At 37.1% G+C, this 13,203-nt stretch overlaps 2 protein-coding genes across 4 annotated transcripts; one reads left to right on the forward strand and one right to left on the reverse strand.

Moving 5' to 3' along the window:
• The first annotated feature begins 6,883 nt into the window (after nt 1-6,883).
• Nucleotides 6,884-7,619, forward strand: LOC119981519 (ubiquitin-NEDD8-like protein RUB2). Its single transcript, XM_038824673.1, has one exon. It carries the CDS (start codon nt 6,923-6,925, stop codon nt 7,424-7,426), a length of 504 nt encoding a protein of 167 aa, XP_038680601.1. The 5' UTR covers nt 6,884-6,922; the 3' UTR covers nt 7,427-7,619.
• A 350-nt stretch (nt 7,620-7,969) lies between these two features.
• LOC119981289 (E2F transcription factor-like E2FE) lies at nt 7,970-11,483 on the reverse strand. 3 transcript variants are annotated; one of them, XM_038824350.1, is made up of 11 exons: nt 11,270-11,483; nt 11,067-11,134; nt 10,928-10,980; nt 10,701-10,778; nt 10,477-10,533; nt 10,273-10,387; nt 9,913-9,980; nt 9,753-9,825; nt 9,594-9,655; nt 9,024-9,308; nt 7,970-8,385 (listed from the first exon to the last, which is right to left on the reverse strand). In XM_038824350.1, the coding sequence occupies exons 1-11, from the start codon at nt 11,368-11,370 to the stop codon at nt 8,380-8,382; spliced, it is 966 nt and encodes a 321-aa protein (XP_038680278.1). In that variant the 5' UTR covers nt 11,371-11,483; the 3' UTR covers nt 7,970-8,379. The 3 variants fall into 3 exon arrangements, with proteins under 3 accessions (XP_038680278.1, XP_038680276.1, XP_038680277.1); XM_038824348.1 differs by having other exon boundaries at nt 8,200-8,385; nt 8,924-9,308; XM_038824349.1 differs by lacking the exon at nt 10,477-10,533 and having other exon boundaries at nt 8,200-8,385; nt 8,924-9,308.
• Nucleotides 11,484-13,203: the final 1,720 nt, after the last annotated feature.

Genomic DNA, 13,203 nt, shown 5'->3' on the forward strand with positions numbered 1-13,203 from the left:
TTCAAACATTTATTTAATATGCATTTGGTGTTGTAATTTGTATATTTGGGTAATTTATAGGTATACAAATACTCACAATCAGACTTAAGTTTTATATAAAATAATATTTATATAAGCCATATCACTCTACACCCGTATCTTAATTTTTGGAAGAAATGACGAATCTCTGTATCACGTATCCCCGCACCCGTATCAGTGCTTCTTAGTTTGTACATTTCGATAATGAGAGAGGTGGCAACTCCTCCACCTAGCTTTTAGGCTCCATGTATTCTCCTTTTAATTCACACAAATAGTCGAATACTCACTATCAGACTTAAGTTTTACATAAATATATATAGAATAATATTTATATAAGCCATATCACTCCGCACCCACATCTTAATTTTTCGAAGAAATGAAGAATCTCTGTATCATGTATCCTCGCACCCGTATCAATCCTCCACCTAGCTTTTAGGCTCCATGTATTCTCCTTTTAATTTGAATGAACTTGAGACCCCCTCCAATTATTTAGACAAGCTTCAAGAGTATTTTCAAGCATATTTCCAGCTTTGCTTCATGCTTATACAAGGTCCACAATCATGCTAGGCGTATAGCTCTTCCTTGTTGATCAAATTTATATCACTCGGTCCAATTTTACATCACAATGCACAGATCAATTATTGACTTGCATAAGCAACTTTCAATGCAGTTTTGTTCATAATAAATAGCCTAAGGCTGGTTTCAATAACAAATTAAAACAAAATCCCGAGTGGAAAGCTTGATAAACTTAGGGTTTTCATGGCTCACCCTAGGACAAAGTCCATTCGTGGGTAGCTGGAATAAATTCCCCCTCAAAACTAAATTCTTGACATATTTAAACCTTCACAAGATTGTACCTACAAAGAATTTAGTGTATAGACATCTCATTTGGCTTGTAAGCTTGTGAAAGCTAACAAACCAACAACCATGATCAACTCTTATCCATCTAAAGTTGGTTCAAATGAATATACACGGTTGTATATGATAAACATGTATATACCTTTAGTTATCTGTAGAGTTGGTAGGTGTGATTATTGTTATGAAGATATATCTGTAAAGTATATCTACACACACAAGTATATATACGTTGAAAGCTAATGAGAACTTAACACTTCAGTTGTTCAATCTTGTCATGGTATCGGACGACTAGTGAGCATAGTCTCTCCCATTCTTGGCCTTCTTACTTCTCTTATTCTACTTCTTACTCTCACTACCCAGCCGTCCCAATGTCTATTGACACCACTATCAATGCTGCTGCCACCACCACCATTCATAACACCAATGATGCCCACAAAACCCTTATCAGTATCAATATCGCTGCCCAAACCCCTATCAAACTAACCTCCTCCAACCATATTTCCTAGAAACTTCAATTCCACACTCTCCTTATTGGCTATGATTTACTCGGTTACATTGACGGATCCAAGCCTTGTCCCCCAGCCACAATCACTAAAAATACCACCACCACCCCAAATCATGCCTACTCTCTATGGAACCGTCAGGATCAACTCATTCTCAATGCCATCATCGGCTCCCTCTAGCCGACCATCATTCCATTCATTGCTTTCCCCAAAATATCTCATGTGACAAGGACCACCCTAGCCAATACCTATGTGAAGCCCTCTCGTGGTCGTATCAAGCAAATCAAAAGCCAACTCAAACACCTCACCAAAGTTCAAAATGTGACAGAGTTTATGCAACTCGTCAAAGCTTGGGCAGATGAGCTAGCTCTTCTTGGAGCTCCTGTTGATGATGATGATCTCACAGAAAAAAATACTTGATAGCCTTGATGATTATTACAAGGAGTTGGTTCGGGCTATCTAGGCCAGGGACACCCCGATCACATTTGATGAACTCCATGAGAAGTTACTCACATTTGAAGCTCACTGTCGACAGCCAAACCAATGCCAATATATTTTCCTGCTAGTGCCAATCCCACAACTCGCACTACCACAAACTTGCACCAATGTTGGCTGCCGTACTAACAATGGTGGTAATTATAATGCTAGGGGAGATCATCCATCAAAACCATATCTTGGACACTGTCGAATCTGTCAAATCCAAGGGCACACTGCAAAAAGGTGTACCTCTTTTCGTTTGATTTCTATTCAATCATCCAATAACTCGTCTGCTTCTCCTACTCCGTGGTAGCCACGAGGCCACTTTGCTGCTACCAATCCAAACTCCTCCTGGCTTCTGGATAGTGGTGCCTCTCATCACGTCACAACTTACCTCAGTAATCTCTCTTTACATGCCTCATACAATGGCTCTGACGACATTATGCTTGGCGATGACACGGGTCTCAACATCTCTCACACTGGTTCCACTAAACTCCAAACTTCTTGCAATACTTCTCATTTAAACAATGTCCTTTGTGTTCCTAACATGAAAAAAAAAATTTAATTTCCATTTCTCAATTTTGTGCCACCAATAATGTTTCCATAGAATTCTTACCATCTTATTTTCTTGTGAAGAAACTTCGCACGGGGACAACGCTGCTGCGGGGACCAACTAAAGATGGCGTATATGAGTGACCGGTTTCTACACCATTATTTGCCTTTTCTAGCTTCAAGACCTCCTCCTCTGCATAGCATCATAGACTAGGACATCCAGCATTTCCCATTCTTAAGCATATTGTTTCCAACAATCATTTAGGTTTATCTTCATCATTGTCTTCCGATTTCTCGTGTGATGCTTGTTTTTGCAATAAAAGCCACAAATTGTCGTTTTCCACATCTACACTTGTCTCCACTCGACCACTTGAATTAATTTTCTCTGATGTTTGGACTTCACCAATAATTTCACACGATGGTTTCAAGTACTACATCATCTTTATCGATCACTTCACTAAATAAATTTGGTTCTATCCACTTAAAAGAAAATTCTAAAGTGAAAGACATTTTTATCAGATTCAAAGCCATTGTGAAAAAATATTTTGATACCACAATCAAAACTCTCTACTCGAACAATGGTGGAGAATACCTTGCTCTTGCTCATTTTCTTGCTACTCATGGTATATCTCACTTAACTACTCGACCACACACCCCAGAACATAATGGTTTCTCTGAAAGACGACATCTTCATATTGTTGAAATAGGACTAGCTTTCCTCCCTCATGCTTCCCTTGCTCTCGTTTATTGGTCCCATGCGTTGGCCACTGCGATCTATCCAATAAATCATATGCCAAACCATACTCTAGGTCTCCGTTCACCATTTGAAGTCATTTTCAGAAAACCCCCAAACTACTCCAAGTTACACGTTTTTGGTTGTTTTTGTTATCCATGGTTGCGTCCATATTCTCACCACAAACTTGATTCTCACTCAAAACCTTGTGTCTTTCTTGGCTACTCCTTCACTCAGAGTGCCTACTACTGTCTTGATCCCTCTACATCAAAAATATATGTGTCTAGATATGTCAAATTTGTTGAAACATTGTTTCCCTTTAAATCTCTTTCAAGTCAGTCCCCCCGACCTATACCCAACACAATCACCACCTAGATTCCTCCCATCATCTCTATTCCTAACAGCCCGACACCACCAACACACATGCCATCCGCAGGAAGTGTCCCTAGCAGCACCTCAGTGAAGCTTCATCACAACCAAAACCTGTAGCCCCGCAACACGCATCCACATTTACTAGCCACTACAAACCTTCATTCCCTGCGCGAAACTACATATTCACCTCAACCATCTCTACCCGAACATACACAACAAGACCCACCCTTAACAGCCACTAAAACCCATCTACCACTACCCGAAAATGCACATTCCCCTCAACCATTCCTACCCAAAATTACTCCACCAGCCCCACCCATAACAGCCACTCAATCCTATCCACCAACGCCATAACTTGTCTCAAATTCACTCCTACCAACCACCCACACTAATATAACCACCGCACCATCAGAACCTCACCCTCCCACTCACTCCATGATCACCAGATCCAAGAACAATATCCATAAACCCATCAAAAAAATGAACCTACATGCCAAACTATCCAATGATTAGGAGCCAACCACAGCGACCCAAGCCATCAAAGATTGTAAATGGCGTCAAAACATTCTGAGGAATATGATGTCTTCGTCAGAAATGGAACCTGGGAATTAGTTCCCCCCACCTCCCATCAGAACATCATTGGGTGTAAGTGGATTTTCATAATTAAACGTAAATCTGATGGTTCAATTGACAGGTACAAAGCCCGCTTGGTGGCCAAAGGATTTCATCAACGTCCTGGGATGGACTATCAAGACACATTCAGTCCAGTGATAAAGCTGACTACAGTTCGGATTGTCATCAGTTAAGCAATAACCCGTGGTTAGCCTCTTAGACAACTTGATGTCAACAATGCGTTTCTTCAAGGCCACCTCTCCGATGATGTATACATGAGCCAACCACCAGGTTTTATTGATCATGACAATCCAAACTATGTGTGCAAGTTACGGAAAGCCATCTATGGTCTCAAACAGGCGCCTCGCGCCTAGTATCATGAGCTGCGTGCATTTCTTATGTAATCAGGTTTCATGAACTCTTATGCAGACACCTCTCTATTTGTTCTACATCTTGATGGACACACTATATATTTAATTGTATATGTTGACGACCTGATCATCACCGGTGACAATTCTGATATGATCATAAGGTTTATTGATATACTTGTGCAGCGCTTTTCACTCAAGGATCTCGGTGTCAACTATCATATTTTTTAGGTGTGGAGGTAATTCCAAACAAGCAAGGTGTCCTGCTTTCTCAACGTCATTATATCATGGATCTTCTAGAACGTACTCAAATGAGTGATACAAAACCGGTGCTCACACCTATGCCAACAAGTCCTCCACTACTACTTAACTATGGCACATCATTACAAGACTCGACAGAATACCCCGCCATTGTAGGTAGTTTACATTACCTACTTATCACGAGACCTGATATTGCCTTCACTGTGAATCGACTATCTCAATTTATGCATCGACCAACCACTAAACTAGACATCAATCAAACGCCTGCTAAGGTATCTGTGTGGTACAATCAACGATGGCCTCTAAATTCACCTAAATTCACCCCTCAAACTGCATGTTTTCTCTTATGCGGATTGGGCAGGTGGCAAAGATGACTTCACCTCAACTGGAGCCTATATTGTATATCTCAATCACAATCCAGTTTCTTGGAGTTCTAAAAAGCAAAGATCAATAGCACACTCATCTACCGAGGTCGAGTATCGTGCAGCTACAAACACTGTTGTTGAGCTAAACTGGTTGTGCTATCTCTTATCTGATCTTGGGATCACAATTACCTCATGTCCGATAATTTTCTGTGATAATGTTGGCACCACTCAACTATGTTCGAATCCAGTATTTCACTCGCGAATGAAACATGTCATCATCGACTTCCACTTTATCCGAGACCAAGTTCAGAGTGGTGCTCTTCGTGTAGCTCATGTTTCCTCTACAAACCAATTGGCTGATGCTCTTACAAAGCCACTCCCACGTGCCCGGTTTCAAAATCTCAAGTTCAAGATTGGAATTCTTACTAGAAATTCATCTTGAGGGGGTATAACAGACCAACAACCATGATCAACTCTTATCCATCTAAAGTTGGTTCAAATGAATATACACGGTTGTATATGATAAACATATATATACCTTTAGTTATCTATAGAGCTGGTAGTTGTGATTATTGTTATGAAGTTATATCTGTAAAGTATATCTGCACACACATGTATATATACGTTGAAATCTAATGAGAACTTAACACTTCAGTTGTTCAATCTTGTCAAAAGCTTCATGCCATGCACTTAGGTCAATCATATAGAAATATGATTCAATAAATTCAAATTTATGTATGATAAATTATAATGAGCTCATTAGAATGCCCTTATCAAATTTCAGAGCAATATTCATACATATAGTCATTCAATTTCCCAATGATGAATCAACTATCACAGTTTCAGGTCTACACAGATGTAGCAATTTCATACATAAAATTGAATAGTAAGAAGGTGAAATTTGATCATTCACTCTGAATATGATATATTCATTTATGTCTTAATGACATTTCAGTTCAAGAAACACATCAATCTGAATTTATATGATTAAGTTATACCATTGGGAACTAAGTGTGCGCAGACTGGCTTATGGAAAGATTTAAGTACCCAAAATAGAATAGGTTCCAAAGCACTTATGTCACTCAAAGTCTGATGAATCATGATTAGAAATGTATGCTATGATGTTCAAATATAATTTCATGATCATCTTAGTCCATGAGTATATTCTCATGAGTTACTCATGGTTACCAATACGTATCAAATTCACTCACTTAACATATTGACAAATTTATCACATAATCAAATAGCATAAGATGGTGAATCATCAAAATCATACATGTAAGACCTATGGTCCAACACTTTGGATCTGATTAATAATTGGATCCCTGCATGTAAACTTTAAGATCGTGGATCAGTTAGTCAAATTAACTTATTGGGCTTCAGTCGTACCTGGTTGACTGAGTCAACACGATTTTTGGCCCATACAATTATATAATTTGTAAGTGGACTAGAAATCTTCGATTTTCCTTAAAAAAATGGTCTTGCAAAATCAAACAAGTGAGAAGAAATATATATTTTTGGTTAATATGAGACACAAGATATTAATGAGATTTACTATTTTATGAGGCAAGAATTTTTTATTTTGATGGAAACTTGGAAAGTAAGTTTGTTTGATAATAGAAAAATTCCATTGGTCAAGTGTTGTCAATTTCACCCTTAAAAAGGACACCAAAAAAAGAAAACCATAAGAAGATTACAATCTCCACAGATTATAATAAATAAGCCCCGTCCATTGTGGAAAATCAATCTTTAAATCTCCAGAGTCCTACGCGAGAAGAAGAAATCAGAAAAGGAAAAACAAAAATGCATCTCTTTCTGAAAACCCTAGCAGGGAAAACAATCACTCTAGAGGTTGGGAGCAGCAGCAGAACCACCATTGACAATGTAAAGGCCAAGATTCAAGACAAGGAAGGCATCCCCATTGATCACCAGAGACTGATTTTTGAGGGAAAACAATTACTGGGTGATGGACCAAGAACCAGTCTTGCAGACTACAACATCCACAGTGACTACTCAACACTTGACATGGTGTTGTGGCTTAGGGGAGGAGATGGTATGGATGGTATTGTGATCAGAGTTATGACTCTTACAGGGAAAGAAATGAATATTGAGATTGAGAAAACTGATATTGTGAAGAGGATCAAGGAGAAGATTGAAGAGAAAGAAGGGATTCCACCGGAACAGCAGAAGCTGATCTCTGTCTCTGTTGGTAAGCAACTTGCAGATGACAAGACGGCTCTCGAATACAACTTGGAGGATGGCTCTGTGCTTCATCTGGTGCTTGCTCTAAGAGGTGGTGGAAGTTAAACCTAGATTTTTTTTTTGTTTCTTTTCTTTTTTTAATGTCTAATTAATTTTGAATACTATTATATTATTGATGGGTTTTGCTTGTTATGCTGCATTGTTCTTCTGTAACAAGGTATGATTTATGTCACATGTTTCTCCATTATTGATCTGTCTTGTCATCTTGGTTGAAGGCTTAAACCTAAACAATGTTAGGGTAGGCAACATGATTTCAAATGAAATCTCTCATTGGATTTGAGCTCATAAAGTTTTGGCAAAACTTTGATTAGGTCACAGGACAGAATTTGGTTAAGTTAGTAACCAAAACAGAGGGGGGGAGAATGGTTGTTGAAGCAGAATTACTTAGAGATGGCAGTGCAATAATTATTGTGGCTGCTTGTATGTGCTTGTGGGAGCTGGAGGAGCATGGTATTAGAGAAATAATGAACCTTAGAAAATTAATCATTTTCTAAATGAGCATTATGCACCGCATCGTATCAAGGGCTGGGAAATCATTACGAAACACTCATGAATCACTAATCGAGAAAAGAAACACCCAATAATCTGAACATTTCAAGGACTAGAAATTGAGAAATCCCTACTTCAGTAGAACCTAATCTTTCATTTTTTTTATCTTCCATGAATCAACAGTCAACTCAAGACTGATACAAACCTTGCAACAAACAAAGTCTGCACTTTGTTGCACTGTATGACCGTGAACAGTACAATACAAGTGAAGTATCAGGATGAGTGGATGACCATTTCAGATTTGATGCATAGAGGAAATGCAGCCAATGAGGTCATCATTGCATTGTTTCAAATGAAAAAAAAATGAAAAAATCAGAGTTCCAGTTCTGTACTACATTGAATTTGAAAAGGCATTGTGCCGCTCTACAAAACTTTTTGCAGTGGCTTTTTCTCGGCGATTTCTGTATACCACGACTTCCATGCTTCCATGTAATGAGCAAAAAGGTCTCTCATAGCTGCAAATACAATCAACAAAAACAGGTATTAGCATACTCATCTTTGTAACTTTGCAAGAATTGAATTAATAAACCCAGGCAGATGCCATTTGTGACAGCATTGCCTCACAAGAAGCAGCAACATCAATGATAAGTCAAAATACATCTCAGAGAATTCCGATGGAAAAAAAAAAGAACAATTATTGATCAACTAGTAATATAGACAATATTGACACCGTCCAGCTAATTCTGATCAGTACAGGATGGCCTTAAAGAATGTTGGAACAGCTAAAAATGCTTTGTTAATTTGTTGGAGGCTATAGGGTGTTAAAAAGACAGTTATTGGTGTGTAGGTATTAAATTTACTCAAACTACCACACCCATCATTCAATTTGAAAGTATGTCTATCAGATCGAAAGCCAACAAATTGATTTCTACTGGAGGAACATCTAAGTTTTATTTTGCCTTACCCTGTTGATTTAACTTCAATTCAAGTATTAAGGTCAAACTAGATTGGCCAGAGTCAAACTCATTGGCGCAACAAAGCACTATATAATACCTTGATTGAGATATTGAGGGCGGTAAGTAGAGGGAAGACTCTTCCAGTCATGACCCTTTATCACACTATTCTCAGGGGCACCAACTTTAGGCACACTCACCGGAGAAAAGGGACCAAACTGGTAGCTCTTTGATCCCTGTTTTGACTGCTCCTGGTACACTGGACCTTCAACTTTCAATTGCTTTTGTATCTTCATTTCCTGGTTTATATCCTCAATAATAGAAGAGTCCACTCTATTTCTCTTCAACCTATCGTTTGTAACATCAGTTCCAAATGTCCTTTTCTTGCTTTCGTCAACAGCTGAAGCATCACCAGTTCTACTCTTCATATTTCCCCTCAACCCCAACCACCTGAATGCAGGCTTCCTGGTATCGACAGTGTGTGTCTGCATATCATAATGAAATTCAGATCATGAAAGATCATTTTAATTATGTTGTTACTGCTAAAGTGAGTCATATCATAAATAAGACATCAAAGTGTATAGATTCCTGGTATCAATAGTGCACATCTGTAGATCATTCTATTGAATTTCAGATACTGAAAGAACAGTTTAATTGTGTCATAACTTCTAAAGTGAGTTGAGTCATAAATGATTCAAATCAAAGTGTATCGACTTAAAGCCTGATTCTAGGTGGGTTGACGCTAGTCCATGTGTTATGCTGGTTTGTACCTTCTCGATAAGATTCACAGAAGACAACACATTTGCAATGTCATATAGCCGCCTTACTTTTGCTGTAGAGAAAAATGCCAAAAGACAAGAGTTAAGGGTTTTCAATTTCATCTTCTCAAAAGAAAGTCCAGAAGAATGAAGGAAAGCCAAAGTAATTACTTCTCATTAGCGACGAAGCATGTCCATCCCCAAGCAATGATTTTGCAGCATCATTAAGAGAAATCAAATCCACCTGTGTCAAAGGAATTATGTACTTAAGCCAATGTATATGCATATAAATTTCACAACGCATAAAAACAGGAAATCTGTTTCCACTCACTTTAGTGCACACAAAGAGCTTGACAAAATTCTTTGCTAGAAGTCCCAGAGATTTTTCTCTTCGGTTATCTGAGAAAAAGAACATACTTTAAGCTCAGTTTCAAAATGCCATAAAAGAATTATTGCAATTCCTATTATTATAAGTTAAAGGTAGTATAATATTTGTTCGTTCAATTACCCATTCCCAGCTATTAACTTGCTGACAGATCACTGAAGAAGTTCATTAACTGATTAGAAATATGGAAATGTTTTTTTCCCCTTTTTTTCATATGCAAATAAACTCTGACTTGGTAACACCGATCAAATTACAGGGAATCAACATGCAATACCCTGTCAAAGTGTCTAAAAAAATAAAAATTACCTGTTTTTGATGATGCGGTGGAATTGGGAATTCCACTAGGAATCGAACTCTCGTTCTGGCTTCCAGTGTTCGAATTCGAAAGGCTGTCCTCATCCTCGTCAACATAATCTGAGACCTTAAATACAGCAAAATGTTCATTTAACCATAGACTACGTAGGAACCAACCCCCTTTCAAAAGAATAGAATTACTACTAATTCACCTACTTTGGTATAATTGCTGTTCCCATCCGAGGCATAGAAATTCTCCCTAAAGCCCTCTTCCTATCACAGCATCATGAACACAAAATTAGTTGCTAATTTAAAATGTTAAGCTTGAAACCACTATTTTCTTCTCAATATTGAGTGCTAACCAACAGCCACCAAACCCTACCCCGCCCCACACAGGCTAATAATAAAAAAAATTTGAAAAAAGAGGACATATTTGCTACCTTGAGTTTCTGCAGTTCCTCTGCAATTGCCCCAAACCCTTTCCATAAATACTGGTTCTTTGCCTTTCTTGCGAGAACCTAAATCAAGCAAATAACCAAACCAAACGAACTAACGTTATATTCGAAATCTTCGGTCTCTTCCTTTTGCAGTTATATCAATCAAACACAAGGCAAAAAAAATAATATAAAGCAGGAAGGAAGAAGTTTCTTGAGAGAAAAAAAATCACCCCAACACTTTCCAAGACATTGACAATATCATAGATCCTGCGTCTTTCCACACCTGCGTACCAAACCAACAGCGTTTAGAAAAGTGAAAATTGAGGAGAAAATTTGAAACATAAAGGAGAATTGAAACGAGTCATGAACCTAATTTCATAGCAGCGTCATCGAGAGTGATAGACTCAATTCCCTGTCGATTGTACAAGACCAAGAAACTGCAGAAAAAAAAAAAAAAAAAAAAAAAAAGAGAGAGAGAGAGAGAAGATAAAATTGGAGTGTGAATAGAAATCGAAACAATTAAAAGAGAAAAAAAAAATTAAGAAGAGATATAGCGAGAGAGGGATGAGTACTTGGAGCACAAGAGGCCGAGAGACTTCTGTTTCCTGCAGTAGCCGATATTCCTGGAAGATGAAGGTTCGAGTAGACCAGATGATGAGGAAGATAACGGCATTTTCTCTTCTCCGAGGGAAAAAAAAAAAAGGAGAACCGTAAGAGAACAGGAGGGGACCGTTAAGCTTATGAAGAAGAGGAGGAGAGAGAGAGCGGGGGAAGGTTGAGTTTGGGCGGGGTCGGAATATGAAAAGAGTGGGATGGAGATTGTAGTCTGTCGATGCGCTTTTTGAAATAAGCGGCAATTTGAATTCCATTTTATCAAATCTTAATTGGACGCGCCACTGCGCTCTGTCTCTCAGTCGTACTTTCCTAAACAAATATTTTATACGACGCTCGTATTTACATCCCAATTTTTACTTATTTCACTCCCTTTGTTAGATTTAAATGTCAAAAAGGTACCTTGATTTTTGTTCTGTATGACAGGTTTTGAGACATAAAAGAGTGACGTCAAACTTAACACTAAAGTTCTTGTTTTTTAAAAAATTTGAATGACACAAAATAATGAATTATATTATAATGATAGTCATATCACGTGGTAACAAAGGGACTTTCTAAAAACACTCACCCTATTTATTATATAAACCCATTATATTCCTTATTCTTTTCTATATCATGACAATTGATTTGTTATGAAATTTATTATATAACCCAATATTGATATTGATTCGATAAACGCTGACAAATATCATATTGTTTGTAGATTATGTACTTTCCATAATTCTTTTATGTCATGTCATAAAAAAAGAAGAAAAAAATTCTATTATAAACAATGTTTGGTGTTGTCTCTCTCTTATATAATTGACAAAAACCAACTTTTTTATTACTATTAATAATTTCACTCAAACAAATAATTGAGTTAGGTTCACTCTTATAATTTTTAATTGTTAGATTCATTGCAATAACATGCATTATATATGCAAAGAGAGATAGCGTTTGTCCACATGGCTTGCATGCAGAGATTGTAAGAAGAATTTTCTAAACACTGGATTATAACTACTAAATACTAACAACACAAAAGTATTGGATATCATCCTGAGAACAATAGACATTCACTTGAGCATCTGCAATTAATGGAAAAAATTTCCTAAAACATTTAAAAAGTTGCATATTTACCTGATCATTTGAACCACTTGATAATCGCAGATCATTGGCGCAAATCCTCAATTGATCCAAATTCATATCTTCTGATGGTATGTATATTGCCAATAAGAACCATATCTATGTATATATAGATTAATGGTGTTAACGTTGAAATTGTTGATGCAACTAAAGAGTTACACCCTTTTACAGAGAATATATTCTCTACAACTAAAGAGTTACACACTTTAACAGAGAATATATTATCTTTAGACAGATAACAAAGGACAAGACAAGACATGAGCATGTTTATCACTATGCTAAGTAAAAACCAAAGATTTTTATAAACTTCAATAATAAATTCGAAACAAAGGCCAAAGGCTTAAATATATTGTAAGTCAAGAGTCAATGGTGTATATATAAGATGATTTATAGTCAAATGTACAAATTAGTACGGATTCAACTATTTCTAACTGACCATTGAATGACAATAAAAACAAAAATACATAGATTCATAGGTATAGACATATAGAGTGAGTATAAATAGCAACACTCGGTAACAAATAGACAAAAAATGGTGAATGACACTTCCACTATTGATGGCCACATCTGGCGTTCAAATTGGTTAGATAATTTTTTTTCTTTATCTAACATAATTTGATTATATTAATTTGCGAGCTTAAAGTATGTGAGGAGACAATGATTTATTCATTAAACGCACATTTACGCATGTTACATCTTTATTTTTCCACTACTCATACAAATTACGTAAATTATAACATAATGGTTTCAGAAGAAAATATAAAACTACTAC

This window comes from Tripterygium wilfordii, chromosome 16 (assembly GCF_013401445.1).
Source record: "Tripterygium wilfordii isolate XIE 37 chromosome 16, ASM1340144v1, whole genome shotgun sequence".
Classification (NCBI taxonomy): Eukaryota; Viridiplantae; Streptophyta; class Magnoliopsida; order Celastrales; family Celastraceae; genus Tripterygium; species Tripterygium wilfordii.

Excerpts from the sequence above, each read along its gene's own strand:
- LOC119981519 (XM_038824673.1), top strand. The coding sequence starts at position 6,923 with ATGCATCTCTTTCTGAAAACCCTAGCAGGGAAAACAATCACTCTAGAG.
- LOC119981289 (XM_038824348.1), bottom strand. The coding sequence starts at position 11,370 with ATGCCGTTATCTTCCTCATCATCTGGTCTACTCGAACCTTCATCTTCC. Across the intron at positions 9,826-9,912 it reads AGCTCTTTGTGTGCACTAAA|GTGGATTTGATTTCTCTTAA; the intron begins GTGAGTGGAAAC and ends CCTTTGACACAG. Across the intron at positions 9,309-9,593 it reads CTGTGAATCTTATCGAGAAG|ACACACACTGTCGATACCAG; the intron begins GTACAAACCAGC and ends TATGATATGCAG.